This window comes from Hyla sarda, chromosome 1 (genome assembly GCF_029499605.1).
Source record: "Hyla sarda isolate aHylSar1 chromosome 1, aHylSar1.hap1, whole genome shotgun sequence".
In the NCBI taxonomy this organism is placed as follows: domain Eukaryota; kingdom Metazoa; phylum Chordata; class Amphibia; order Anura; family Hylidae; genus Hyla; species Hyla sarda.
In genome coordinates, this window is record NC_079189.1 from 545479567 (window position 1) to 545494920 (window position 15354).

General features: G+C 41.4%; 1 protein-coding gene across 4 annotated transcripts in view; it reads left to right on the forward strand.

Annotated features, from left to right (window-relative positions):
• MAST4 (microtubule associated serine/threonine kinase family member 4) overlaps positions 1 to 15354 on the forward strand; it is a 632006-nt gene that overhangs the window by 179788 nt on the left and 436864 nt on the right. For all 4 annotated transcript variants that reach the window (XM_056541555.1, XM_056541557.1, XM_056541556.1 and 1 more), the window contains exons 2-3: positions 1127 to 1280; positions 14038 to 14162. In XM_056541555.1, the coding sequence (XP_056397530.1) occupies positions 1127 to 1280; positions 14038 to 14162 (279 nt within the window). The remainder of the gene's footprint in view (positions 1 to 1126; positions 1281 to 14037; positions 14163 to 15354) is intronic.

Sequence of the window (15354 nt, forward strand, 5' to 3'; positions counted from 1 at the left end):
ACCCAGGAGGTATCAGTGATCAGGTGATCCCAAGAGTGACCTATGGGCTCCCTGATAGTATATAAGTATATAATCCCTGGGTGGAGCTAGGTTCTCTCTCTTGGAGCTTAGAGCTCTTGCTTCCTGCTGAGGTCCAACAGTCGGGCCAGAGTGTTGGAGGCCTCAAAGTCCTGCAGCCACCATCAAGTCAAGTAAGCTACAGTCACAGCTTTGAGTCAGGTCAGTCCCTGTCATCTGTATAGTCTGCGTGGTATGCGTTCAATTGTCCAGTCCTGCTACAAGTCCCAGCAAGCCCTTGGAATCTTTGCGTCACTGGTCACCTCCATGGGCCCTGGCTGAACTGTATAGACTTTACCAACTATCTACCCTCAGTAAAGCTACCATTGTCCGTAACTTGGCGTCGGAGTCCTTGTTGCCTGCTTGCCTAACCCAGGATCCAACGGTATACCTTCGGGTGGTTATAGGCAGGGCCACGCCCTGGCGCCATGAATGCAAGGGGTTAATGCCATCTGCCCCTAGAGTAACAACATCTGCCCTGCACTACACACCCCGCACACTTCTCTCTTTTGGTGTTCATCAAAAAAAAAAAAAAAAAAAATTGTTTTTGTAAACATCAAATAATTATGGACCATAGGTACAGCAAAAGAGGAATATATATATATATATATATATATATATATATATATATATATATATATTATATATTTTTTTTATTTAATTTTTTTTGATCAACTGGCTACAGAAAGTTAAACAGATTTGTAAATTGCTTCTATTAAAGAATCTTAATTCTTCCAATAGTTATCAGCTGCTCAAGTTGAGTTGTTCTTTTCTGTCTGACAACAGTGCTCTGCTGACACCTCTGTCTGTCTTAGGAACAGTCCGGAGCATAAGAGATTTGCTATGGGGATTCGCTCCTACTCTGGACAGTTCCAGAGATAGGTGTCATCAGAGAGCAGTTAGGCAGAAAAGAACAACTCAACTTCAGCACCTGATAAGTTCTGGAAGGATTAAGATGTTTTAATAGAAGTAATTTACAAATCTGTTTAACTTTCTGTAGCCAGTTGATATATAAAAATGTTTTTGCCTGGAATACCCCTTTTAATGAATCTCATAATTCTTTCCACAGCTTGACAACATATTGTCCCCACCTCCTATGCAGTTGCGCAAATGTAGCACTCCGGAGGTGTCATTTCGTTCAAGCAAGTCCGTGAAATACAAAAAGTCACTGAATGAGGATGGACGACTGCTGAGAAGAGGAAGTCTGGGAGGTGCCCTGACTGGTAGGAGACAGTCCATTACACAATACTGATATGACTGTATTATTTTATCTTTTTGGAACAGTATACATCTATATATTTATTTATCATGTTTTTCTTTGTTGTTTTTTTTTTGTATTTCTCCCTCCTTGAATGTTATGTCTTAAGTTTCGCGAACAACTGCTGCAAAATACATTGAATCTGAGCTGCTATAATATTGTGATTTAACAATAGTGCAATGTTAAGGGGGCAAAAATATCCAGCCTTCTTATTAGACGTTGTAAATGATGATAATTCATAGTTATTCTCTTCTGCAATGGAAAATGTTAAATATATTACTTATCTAAACAATGAATTGTTAAGTGAATTCCTCTTCAATGCATCTTTTGCAGTTTCTCATAAACATGACCATGGTGGTCAATGAGCTTCATCCCACATTCATTCTAGAAATTGAAGGCGTGAATCTCTGCAAAGCATTTTAAAGGGGTACTCCGCTGTAAAACATTTTTTTTTGTAAAACTGGTGCCAGAAATTTAAACAGATTTGTAAATCACTTCTATTTAAACATTTTAATCCTTCCTGTACTTATCAGCTGCTATTTGCTCCACCAGAAGTTCTTGTCTTTTTGGATTTCCTTTCTGTCTGCCCACAGTGCTCTCTGCTGACACCCCTGTCTATTTTAGAAACTGTCCAGATTAGGAGCAAATCCCCATAGCAAACCTCTCCTGCTCTGGACAGTTCCTAACACGGACAGAGGTGTCAGCAGAGAGCACTGTAGTCAGACAGAAAGGAAATTCAAAAAGAAAAGAACTTCCTGTGGAGTACAGGAAGGAATAAGATAGCTGATGAGTACAGGAAGTAGCTGATGAGTACAGGAAGGAATAAGATTTTTAAATAGAAGTAATTTACAAATCTGTTTAACCTCCTGGAGACGCAGGGCGTACCTGTACGTCCTGCGCTTGCTCCCGCGATATAACCCCGTGTCATATCGGGTCGGTCCTGGCGACTAACTGTAGCCGGGACCTGGTGCTAAAAGCGCGCATCACCGATTGCAGTGATGCGCGCTATTAACCCTTTAGACGCGGCGATCAAAGTTGATCGCCTTGTCTAAAATGTAAAAAAAAAAAAACCTTCCCGGCAGCTCAGTTAGGCTGTGTTCCGATCAGCTAGGACCGCCGATAACACTGATCAATGCAATGCTACGGCATAGCATTGAACAGTGCTGGCAATCAATGTACTGCATGTTATAATCCCCTATGGAGGCTATAACATTGCAAAAAAAAAAAAAAAAAGAATTAATAAATGTGATTTAACCCCTTCCCTAATAAAAGTTCAAATCACCCCCCCTTCCCCATTTAAAAAAAAACATGTAAATAAAAATAAATATAAACATATTATACCATAAAAAATGAATAAAAAACGATCAAAAAGTCTGATCAAAACTAAAATGGGACCGATAAAAACTTCAGTTTATGGCGCATAAAATGAGCCCTCATAATGTTATAGGGGTCAGAAGATGACAGTTTTAAACGTATACATTTTCCTGCATGTAGTAATGATTTTTTTCCAGATGTAATACAAAATCAAACCTATATAAGTAGGGTATCATTTTAACCGTATGGACCTACAGAATAAAGAGAAGGTGTCGTTATTACCAAAAAAATGTACGGAAGCCCCCAAAATTTATAAAATGGTGTTTTTTCTTCAGTTTCATTGCACAATTATTTTTTTGTTTTGCTGTAGATTTTTGGGTAAAATCACTGATGTCATTGCAAAGTAGAATCGATGGCTCAAAAAATAAGCTATCATATGGGTCTGTAGGTGCAAAATTGAAAGGGTTATGATTTTTAACCCCTTAAGGACCAAACCCATTGTGACCTTAAGGACCAGGCCAATTTTATTTTTGCATTTTCGTTTTTTCCTCCTCACCTTCTAAAAATCGTAACTCTTTTTTATATTTTCATCCACAGACTAGTATGGGGGCTTGTTTTTTGTGCGACCAGTTGTCCTTTGTAATGACAATAAAATGTATGGCGCAACCCCAAAAAAATACTATTTGTGTGGGGAAATTAAAAAGAAAACCACAATTTAGCAAATTTTAGGTTTCATTTTCATGCCATACAAGTTACAGTAAAATTGACATGTCTTCTTTATTTTGTGCGTCAATACAATTAAAATGATACCCATGATTACCTACTTTTCTATTATTGTTGCACTTATAAAAAATCGCAAACTTTTTAACCAAATTAGTACGTTTAAAATCCCTCTACTTTGATGACCTATAACTTTTCATTTTTCCATATAAGCGGCGGTATGGGGCAAATTTTTTGTGCCATGATCTGTACTTTTTATTGATCCCACATTTGTGTGTATAACATTTTTATAAAATTTTTATAATTTTTTTTTATATAAAATGTGACAAAAAGCAGCAAATTTTTTGTCTGCCATGTTAGCTGATCTGATCCTTGTGGCCATGCCACGGGCGATCAGATCAGCATAAAATGTAGCCATACTTCCGCAGATGCCGTGCATCTGAGGGGTTAATGGCAGACATCCACACGATCGCGGATGTCGGCCATTACCGGCGGGTCCCTGGCTGCTATCAGCAGCCGGGACCTGCCGCTCATGACCTGATCATCACGCCGATGCTCGCAGTCATGTACAGGACTTAAATGTACATCCTGGTGCATGAATTACCGCCACACCAGGACGTACATTTATGTCCTTGGTCGTTAAGGTGGTAAAAGGTGAGGAGGGAAAAACGAAAGTGCAAAAACAGAAAAACCCTGAGTCCCCAAGGGGTTAAAGAAAAATGTTTTCCAGTGGAGTACCCCTTTAAAGCTCTTTGGGTCGGAGATTTCCAACCCTGTTGTTAAAGGACGCAAAGGGTTTTACTTGTTGTACCACATATATAATAGGGTTGTACAGTTTGTCCTCCTCACCGGTTCTGTTTACTTAACTGCCACAATGACATACCCATATATACCACATGACCGCAGCAGCCAGTAGAAGTGAACAAAGCTAGAGGGGAGGACCGGGGTACCAGGTCTGGCTTCAGTGGGGGGATTAATGTCATAAAAAAAAAGTTATATAGGAATGTCAAAAATGTTGATTGCCCAGGGTCTGAAAGCTAACATCACCACCACTCTCTAGAACGAGCAGGTAGAATTGCTCAAGTGAGCGCTTCACTCCTGTCTCTCTCCTCCATGCAGAAGGTGGGCTCCATAAACGTTCTAGAGTCACTTTAACTTAAGTGTACCTATTTTTTCAAAAGATTTTTTAAAAACCTTCATGGTTTTGTGAGAATAGCCTAATGTGTTGTTATTAAGTTCTGAGAGTTAATCTCCATTTCAGGTGGTGGTACCATAGCTTGGCTGTTTCTAGAGTTTTACACATGCATGGACTTTCTTTCCGTAACTTCTCTGGCCATTCACAGCACAGCACATACTCCTTTTTACTATACCATAACAGAGAGCTGGAGAAAAAGCACTGGACTTAACATGCTGGCATTGTGCTGGACTGATGATTTACAGAGTACCATACCATGTGGAGGGACAAATGGTTACTAATGTACTAGGTCTGCAAGATACTAGGTCTGAAAGAAACAGCAGTAGGATGACAGCAATGAAGAGGTTACACTAAGCGCAGAGCTGTGGTTGTTGGTGCTAAAAGGAGCTATAGGGAGGGGGAAGGAGGAGATTACATTGCAGCACTGTGGACATGTAAAACTAGATATACTGTTCTTTAAACAGGGGGCAGCTGCCCTGAGCTATATGGAGTGGTCAGAAAAGAGAATACAAAAGCCTTGATTTATCTTTAATAAATAATGAGGATCATCTTCAGCAGGCAGACAGGCTCAACTTGTAGACACATAGCCCACCCTCTCTTGGACATAGCTAGATCAGGACAAATTACAGGACACTGAGTAGGGGTTTACTATCTATTGTTACTAGAGACAGATTTCCTCTGACAACAGATGTGGGCAGCAGATGGCATGGAAGTGTGACACCTAGTGGCCAAGACTTTAGTTGTTTTTCTGGTGTAAAAAGTAATTATTAGTAACTTTAAAGGAAATCTGACAGCAGCATCACCCACATTAACATGACTATACATGTCCGTAAATGTTGGTACCCCTGAAATTTTTCAAGAAGATTAAGTATTTCTCACAGAAAAGGATTGCAATAACACATGTTTTGCTATACACAGGTTTATTCCCTTTGTGTGTATTGGAACTTAACCAAAAAAGGGAGGGAAAAAAGTAAATTGGACATACATGTCACACCAAACTCTAAAAATGGTCTGGACAAAATTATTGGCACCCTTAAATTAATATTTGGTTGCACACCCTTTGGAAAAAACAACTGAAATCAGTCTCTTCCTATAATCATCAATAAGCTTCTTACACCTCTCAGCCGGAATGTTGGACCACTCTTCCTTTGCAAACTACTCCAGGTCTCTCTTATTGGAAGGGCACATTTTCCCAACAGCAATTTTTTTTTTTAAATAAAGTTTTTATTCACAGAAGCATACAGTACATGACACTGTAACAACATACAAGGATTTGTACAAAACTTCATGACAGAGAGTCCGTGGATGTCACTCGTCTTAAGTAACGACATTAACCTTCTGTATGGAACTTCTGCATTTTCCAATATAGTGCTTTTTAACATAGCAATGTTATCAATCAACAACAGAAAAAAAAAAAAAAAAAACTAAATAAAAAAGAGGCCAAATACATTTCCCCATATAATGTGAAAAAAAAAAAAAAAAAAGAATGCATGGATACAAAAGAACATCTGTGTCATATGCTGGCCCTCATACACATCATAGACTAGCACACTGCTCATGTTTCAGTGTGACATTACCAGCAGGCCCATCAGGTGGGAGAGCTAGATTCCCCAATGTTCCCTTCAAAAGTTCCAGGCTGTACCATGTGGTAGATGCAAAATATGTCACTATCCTGTGTCGCTCACTCTCGTCTGGTAGATAGTGTAAATAGGCCCTCCATTTCTGGAAGAACTTTTTAGCGTGCAACTCAGAATTCCGTATAGCTAGTAATAATTCCCTATGTACTATACAGTGCAGTTCCTTCAGTATTTCAGCTATAGTAGGGAGCGTAGGGGTAAGCCAATGTCTAAGTAGGCACAGCTTGGTGATCAAAAGTAAGATATGTATGCTCTTAGTCAGTTTTCCTCTGTCTGGAGGATTCGATTCTCGTGCAGGTAAATAATGAAATAGATATGGCTCCGGTGAGGGAGGGAGCCCAAGGCTCCAAATTGTGAGAATTAATGACCTGACGTCGTTCCATAACTCACGTACCTGTGGGCATTCCCATAGGCAATGCCACAGATCTGCTCTAGGTAAGCGACATGTGGGACAATGATCCAAGTATGGAGGGGGAGGGGGAGTGCCTTTCCAGTTGAATGCATATGTTGCTTTATGAATGATACGCCAGTGTATTTCTTGAAGCTGTGAACTCGGAGTAGAATTGCCTACCGCTAAGAGACCTTCTCGTATATGTGACTGTAAATCCGGGTCATCAATGTGGGTAGACCATTTTACAAGTGCCTTCTCTTCCGCCCCTCTTAACACTACATCCCTGATGTTTGTGTAGATGAGTGATAAGGATTTATGACTTGCGGAGGTACCCATGAGCGTGCAAAATTTCCCTCGTTTTTCTACTGATCTATAGTTTCGGACCAGACTGCCAAAATATGAACATAGCTGATTATAGAACCAATGATGTGAGTTTGGAAGAGCATATTTCTCTCTAAAGGCCTCCCAACTTAAAAGAATCCCGTCTCTATTGTCAAGAAAATCCCCAAAAGAAGTTACACGTCTGTCCTCCCATATCTTACGAACTGGGTTACTGAAGCAATGTTTCAACGCTGGTGCATGCCACACACTATAGAATCTAGAGAGGCACCATGGTAGTCCATATGATTTTCTCAACGTCTTCCAGGTGGCCAGAGTATCACTAAATAAAACGTTTTTCCTTATCTGAGATGGGATATCTCTGTAGGGGAGATGAAACAGTATTTTGAGATTACCTATAGAACATAGCTCCTCCTCCAATTTGGTATTTGAAAAATAAGACGTGTCAAATATCCAGTCCCGCACATGGCGAAAAACAGCCGCTAAATTATATAGACGTACATTAGGAATACGTAATCTCCCCGACCCCTTCGCTAAACACAGAGTGTCGTATGCTACCCTAGGCCTTTTATTGGACCAAATAAATTTCGTAAATATGGCCTGCAATTTCCTGACATCGACATGTCGTAGAAGCAGTGGAATCGTCTGTAGCATATATAAGAGTTTAGAGAAACTCATCATCTTTATGAGCTGTGTTCTACCTGAGAGGGACAAAGGTAGTTTGCTCCAGCGTCGTAATTCCCTGTCTATTTTGTTAATGAGTGGGGGATAATTTAAGTTATAAAGTGACAGAGGGGTACGTCCAATCTTAATTCCGAGATAGGTGATATGTTGTCTGGCCACCTGGACTGACGGAACCTGCAGAGGCAAGGACGGGGTATTCCCCAAGAACAATAATTGACATTTGTCCACATTAACCTTGTAACCCGAGTATGACCCAAACATATCTAGAGCCTGAAAGACTTCTCCCAGTTGTGTCTCCGGCTGACTCAAATACAACAATGTGTCGTCTGCAAAGCAGCTAATTTTTACCTCGGTGGATCCCACTCTAATTCCCCGATACACCTGGGTCTGTAAGAGGTATTGTGCCAATGGCTCCAAAGTTAAATTGAAAAGGAGGGGCGATAAGGGACATCCTTGTCTTGTACCTCGCTGGAGGGGGAAAGGAGCAGAGAGAAAACCTGGCAAATGTACCCTAGACACCGGGGCAGAATAGAACGCCCTTAAAAAGGATCTAAATTGTCCCTGGATGCCAGCTTTGTCTAATACCATGTCCAGCCAGGCCCAGTCCACGCGGTCAAATGCTTTTTCCGCATCCAATGCTAACAAAGCCGGGACCTGGCTGGAGTAAGGCTGTGAAGTAACCGCTCCCTGTACCGCCAGAACAGTTCTAATATTGTAAACTGCTGCTCTATTTTTAATAAAACCTACTTGGTGGGGTCCAATTAGTTTGTGCATGACCAAAGCTAATCTATCTGCGAGCAGTTTAGCTAGAATTTTTATATCCACATTGATTAGCGATATTGGGCGGTACGCACCTGGCATAGAAGGGTCCTTACCCTCTTTATGTAGAACCTTTATGTAGGCCATGTTGCTCGATTGTGGCAAATGACCTGTGGATAGAATAGTATTATAAACATTTTGCAAGGGTACACTAAGCTTATCTTTTAAGATTTTAAAGAACTCTCCAGAATATCCGTCTGGACCCGGAGCCTTTTGGTTTTTCAAGTTTGTTACTATCGATTCTATCTCCTCCACAGAGATAGGGGCATTGAGGACGCTCTGGTCATCTATGTGTAGGGAAGGCAGGGATAGAGTGTTTATAAAGGAGGCAGCCCCCTCCTCATCTATGTGTTGCTTGGAATATAATTGTTGATAAAAATGACCCAGAACGTCAGCTATGTCCTTAGGGTTCTTCTTTAACACACCTCTCTCATCTATCATTGGCTTAATGGGCGTCACCCTCCTTTGTCCCCTTGCTAAATTCGCTAATAGTCTGCCAGACTTGTTGCCAAATTTATAGAATTCAGCCGCAAATCTGTCAGAGCGGAAAGTCTCTAATGCTGCCTGGGAAGCTTTAAAACCACGCTGAGCTTGTACCCATATCTCCTTATTAGACTGTCGGTGTAGACAAAAATTCAGTGTAGGCCTGTCTTAAAGTGTTTGACACACGTGAGTATTGTTCCGAAGCCCTCTTCTTCTGATGAGTAATATACGCTATTATCTTCCCCCGCAGAACTGCTTTACCTGCCTCCCAAAATAAGAAGGGTTCAGACATGTGTTGGTTGTTGTTATCACTATACTCTTCCCACCAGTGTTTTAACAGTTGTGTAAAGTGTTCATCTTTTAGTAGGTACGATGGGAATCTCCATACCCAATCAGTACCCTGGGGATATGAGTCTAGTAGGTCTAAGGACACCGGGGCGTGGTCTGATATTACAATGTCATGTATTTGGGTGTTAGTGGTCTGGGGTAGAAGTGTCTGGGAAAGAAAAAGATAATCTAGTCTCAACCACGAGTGGTGTGCGTGGGAAAAGTGAGTAAACACCCTGTCAGTCGGGTTATAATACCTCCAGGAGTCAATCATATCAGTAGTTTGTGTGAGGTTCTGTAGAAATAATTCCTCAGACGAGGTAGTGATCGCAGTGCTGCGTCTCCTATCTTCTGATGTGCGCATCACAGTATTAAGATCTCCCCCGAGTATTTTGTATATGTTATTGTCTGCTCTGAGGCGCGCACTCAAAGTATCATAAAAGGTCTGTTTACCTATATGCGGGCCATATGCATTGTAAATACTATATAAGCGACCCCCCTCTTCTAGTACCATATGTTGTAGCATACCTCCTGAGTCTTCCCAATGTGAGTGGACAGACTGAGCTAATTTTTTATGCAGCAGGATTAAAACACCACCTTTTCTCTCAACTGCCGGAGAACCTATTACTGCCCCCACCCACCTCTTCTGAAGGCGTATGAAGTCCTCAGTAAGTAGGTGGGTCTCCTGGAGAAACGCCACATCAGCCTTTAATTTTTGCAAATGCCGAAGTACTAGTGACCGCTTTCCAGGAGACCGCAATCCTTTTACATTTCACGTTACTACTTTCATTACTAAATAATTTGCATTAAAAGGATAGAAATGCAGTTACATACTATATAAACAACAAGGTAAGCAGTATACCAAAAGCAACGTGCACAAGTATCACAGACGACACGACTTGCATAGCATGGGGGAATGGCCTCACAGAACAGTAACATGAAACCGAATAAATAACAACAAAACTGTAACAATAAGAACCATCTTGGCTCTAAGAGCCCTAGCGAGGTAAGTAAAGTCAGGACTTCACTTCTTCCACGGACCATTAGCGGATCCTCGCACTTCCGCATATACGATGTATCTATCAGTTGGCAACCTGACCCTTGAGGACGGGCCCCGACCATAAGCGTCCGTATGGACTCAGTAAGAAGTGTCACAAGATAAGAGAAACACGGGATATGAAGAGATGCAGGGAGGGAGGAGCAAGGGGGAAATCGAGATGAGCAGAGAAAGAGCGAGAGAAAGAGAGGGAGAGAGAGAGAGAAGAAAAAAAAAAAAAAATTTCTCTTTCTAATTTTCTTTTTTTCTTTCCTTTTTTCCCCCTTCTTATAATAATAATAAGAATAATAAGAATAATAAAAATGAAAAATATGAAAAAAGGGGTAACAAATTGTCTCGGAGATTGTATGCAGAAGCGTTCCTCGTCCAGGGAGAATAATAATAGGGAAACAGAGATCCGATAGTCCCTCCATAGTTCCTTAGTAAGGAGAGATGGTCTTCATTCATAGAACAGTCCAATATTCCAGAAGAGAGACAAGAGGACAGCTCACTCCATGCTTTCCAAGATCAGCGGCGGGCTTTTGTGGCGGCGGCGTTTGTGCTTCTCTGTCTCAGAATGGGACTCCACTACCTCTCGTAGGCGTAGCGATGCCAGCGCTTCATCAGGTGAGCGATATATCTCCATAGAACCATCAGGCTTAAAAATTTTCAGGATAGCCGGGTATTGTAATACAAATTTTCGCTTCTGTGCCACCAACTGTGAGCATATTGTGGAAAAGGCCTTCCGTTTCTTGGCCACCTCAGCAGAAAAGTCATTGAATAAGAGTATACGGTGACCTCTAATCATCAGTGGAGTAGTCAGTTTCTTGTAAGTTGTCAGAATAAGAGTTTTTTCAGCGTAATTAAGATATTTGGCGATCACCTGTCTCGGTTTGGATTCAGCTGTAGTGGTAGTAGAAGGAAGTGTGTGCCGCAAAGGTCCCAGTCTGTGGGCCCTCTCCACTGAGCATTTGGCCGATAGCCCCAGCGCCGTTGGTAACTCTTCAGCGCAAATTATATGCAATATATGTCCTGGAATGGACTCAGGAAAACCTACTAGCCTAAGGTTACTCCTTCTGGAGCGATTTTCCAGGTCATCCGTTTTCTCCTGGAGCGCTGCTGTAAGTTTCTGAGATTTATGTAGTTGCTGCTTTGTCATCATTATCTCTCCCTCAGCCACATTTAATCTCTCTTCAAGTTCAGCAATTTGAGAGGAGTGACGAGAAACCTCCCCCTGTATGGCTGACAGGGAGGACGTTATAGTGGAATCCAACTGTTGTTTTATGTCAGTCAGCACTAATTTAGCCACTTCAGCCGCCAGAAGTGTGGCCAGAGTTTTAATAGAGAAAGGCAGTCCTGGGATAAGACTGTTGTCAGTAACAGGTGGCAGGGGGGCCGGTATCTCCTGCTGTGTCAGTGGGGCATTCTGTCCCGTCACTCCCGTTGTGGCGCGCATCTCCGCCATCTTACCTCCACCTCCCTCCCCCACGGCCTGAGAAGGAGATCCCGCTCTCTGACCTTGTCCGTCCCCGCCCCGGGAGATAAAACGATCCATCTTGTTCCCAGGAGCGTGCAGAAGATAGTGCAGCTATTCAGAGTCCCTGGATGTGCAGATATGTGCGGCGGGTAACGGGTGAAGGTAGCGGTGCGGACGGAGCTCTGTCTGAGCACTCCTTACATCCGTGCGCCGGAACCGGAAGTCCCCAACAGCAATTTTAAGATCTCTCCACAGGTGTTCAATGGGATTTAGATCTAGACTCATTGCTGGCCACTTCAGAACTCTCTAACACTTCATTGCCATGAATTTCTGGGTGCTTTTTGACATATGTTTGGGGTCATTGTCCTGCTGAAAGACCCAAGATCTCGGACGCAAACCCAGCTTTCTGACACTGGGCTGTACAGTGCGGCCCAAAATCCGTTGGTAATCCTCAGATTTCATAATGCCTTACACACGTTGAAGGCAACCAGTGCCAGAGGCAGCAAAACAACCCCAAAACATCATTGAATCTCCACCATATTTCACTGTAGGTACTGTGTTCTTTTCTTTGTAGGCCTCATTCCATTTTCTGTAAACAGTAGAATGATGTGCTTTACCAAAAAGCTTTATCTTGGTCTCATCTGTGCACAAAACATTTTCTCAGAAGAATTTTGACTTGCTCAAGTGCGTTTTGGCAAGATGGTGTTTTGCTTTTTATGTCTCTGTGTCAGCAGTCGGGTCCTCCTGGGTCTCCTGCCATAGCGTTTCATTTCATTTAAATATCGTCTGATATTTCGAGCTGACACTGATGCTCCGTGCAGGACAGCTTGAATATATTTGGAACTTGTTTGGGGCTGCTTATCCACCATCCGGAATAACATGCATTGACACCTTTCATAAATTTTTCTCTTCCGTCCACACCCAGGGAGATTAGCTACAGTGCCATGGGTTGAAAACTTCTTGATGATGTTGCGCACTGTGGACAAAGGCAAATCTATATCTCTGGAGATTGTTGATATTTTTCCACAATTTTGGTTCTAAAGTCCTCAGACAGTTCTCTACTTTTTCTGTTGTCCATGCTTAGTGTGACACACACAATGCAAAGACTAAGTGAATTTCTCTCCTTTTTATCTGCTTTCAGGTGTTATTTTTATATTGCCCACACCTGTTACTTGCCCCAGGTGAGTTTAAAGGAGAATCATATGCTTGAAACAATCTTATTTTTCACAATTTTAAAAGGGTGCCAATCATTTTGTCCAGCCCATTTTTGGAGTTTGGGGTGACATTATGTCCAATTTGCTTTTTTTCCTCCCTTTTTTGGTTCAGTTCCTATACACACAAAGGGAATAAACATCTGTCTAGCTAAACACGTGTTACTGCAATCCTTTTCTGTGAGAAATACTTCATCTTCTTGAAAAAATTTCAGGGGTGCCAACATTTACGGCCATGACTGTATAAATGTTAATAGTGCTGGTGATGCTGATTCAAATGCAGTTTATCTTTATAAAAATCCATGCAGCGGTTTCATTCTTAGAAAAGAAACTATGAAAATTAGCTTTTGTGAGCAATGGTGGCATTCTTTATGCTTTGCTCTCCCAATATATCTGCCCTTTTGCTGATTTCAGCTGGCGCAGGCGAGAGATGTTTCAATCAACATCACCAGCACTATTAGAGTAGGGTTACACATGCAGTATTTTGCTGCATATAAGCTGCAGCTGATTTTGCTACCTTTTGACTTAACAAAATATGTCACATGTGACCCTAGCTTTATCTTTTGTATTTAGTTGTCAGGAATCACATTAGATAGCAAAAGGAGGACAGTTGTATGAAACAGTGACCATTGAAATAATGTGGCTTCTGCTTATTATTGTACTTAAAAATAAAAATATTTCAAAGGTTTTTCCACCCTAAATAATTTTTTCTATTTTGAGCACTTGTGGTATATCACTGAATTAAAGATGCAACCCTATTGGGCAGACATCCTATGTCTCTGACATTCTATGAATAGAAGTATATGTGGAGACTATTAGGAAGGTATAACAGATATAGTAACTATAATTGTACCTTCCCCTGATGTAGGAGAACTCATGTCCTGCTATGCCGGCAGTATAATTTATAGGTTTCTCTATAAGCATAGATGGCAATCGTGTCTGCAGCCAGCTGTCATTCAGAACAGCAGTTCCTCTTCTTTTCCGCTTTGCATTTACATTTTATACCTGGCATTATGTGGTCATAATAACCTGTTACGATTGAAATAAAAGATTCAGACCCCCTAAATGGGTGTACTTTATATTTTCTAGGACGATACTTGCTACCTGCTGCCACTGCACAACAGAATTGGCAGGCATCTACGGAAACCTCTAATTTGGTGCGAATGCGGAGCCAGGCTCTAGGGCAGTCGGCCCCTTCTCTGACAGCCAGCCTGGTGAGTGATTAGCTTTCCTTTATGTATAGGCTACATTATTAGGATCTAACAGCAATATTTATGTCAAGTTGCAAAACTTTTCCCATGAAAAAACTATCATTATTGATAATAACCTGTTTCGTCCTGAAACTTGCTGTATGGTGGTGGTTTAGCTATCTTTTTGGCTTGGATTCACCTAACTGTTAAAGGATATGTTCACATTTGAATACAATTTTACAATTGATGTATTGATAAAATGTACAGTAAAAATTGTCGCCTTGAAAATACATTGCAAATACATACGACTTGTGCTGATATTAAATTACAGCATGGATTATACCCGAGCGTCATTCCCATTTCTTTAGTTTTCTTGGAAAACAAGTTTGTCTGAGCAAATATTAACATAGTAGAACAGTTAGGCTGGTTTAACAATACAGAATCCGGAGCTGGAAAATTTGCCGGTCAGAGAATCGAAGTGCAACAAGCGTCCCGATAGACGGCAATGTCTGCACCACGGGTTCCGACAGAACATTGAACAGGTTCAATGTTCTGGCAGAATTATTTGATCAAAATTTTCTGTTGGAAATTCTGACCAGAAAATTCTGCACTGAGAATGGGTTAACGGATAACCCATTCACCTGCATGTTTACCTTCATGCAGCGGAAATTTCGGCCAGAAAATCCGTAGTGTTAGCTCGGCCTTAAGATGCCCACTCACCATTAATAGTGGTCTGCAGACCACTGTTTCTCCTATCCTTCCCATTTACATGAATGTAGGCTTGGCCAAAAATTCATGTGTTTTAAAGAGGTTATCCAAGAATCGAAAACTGCTCCCGGTCTGTTTCCAGGTTGGGTGTGGCATTACAACTTGGCTCCTTTCACTTCAATGCAACTGAGCTTCAGAACCACACCTAACCTGGAGACAGACAGGGAGCAGATTTTGAAAGAAAAAAGCTCTGTTTTCCGATTTTAGATACCTCCCTTCTTCCAAATTAAAGGGGTTAAGCTGCTGCTAAACAGCTCTGGGGACGGCCTATCTCCCAGAAAACAAAAAGGTTTAGCAGGTAAAATTCAGCATGCCCAATCCTTTTCTCTGTTGAAATATTATGTCAGGGGAGAATTAGGAGGTCCAAATAACTATTAGAGTTGACTGGTCACACAGAAATTGGAGGGGTCTGATGATGTTAGTTCTTCCTAAATTAGATAAATGTACA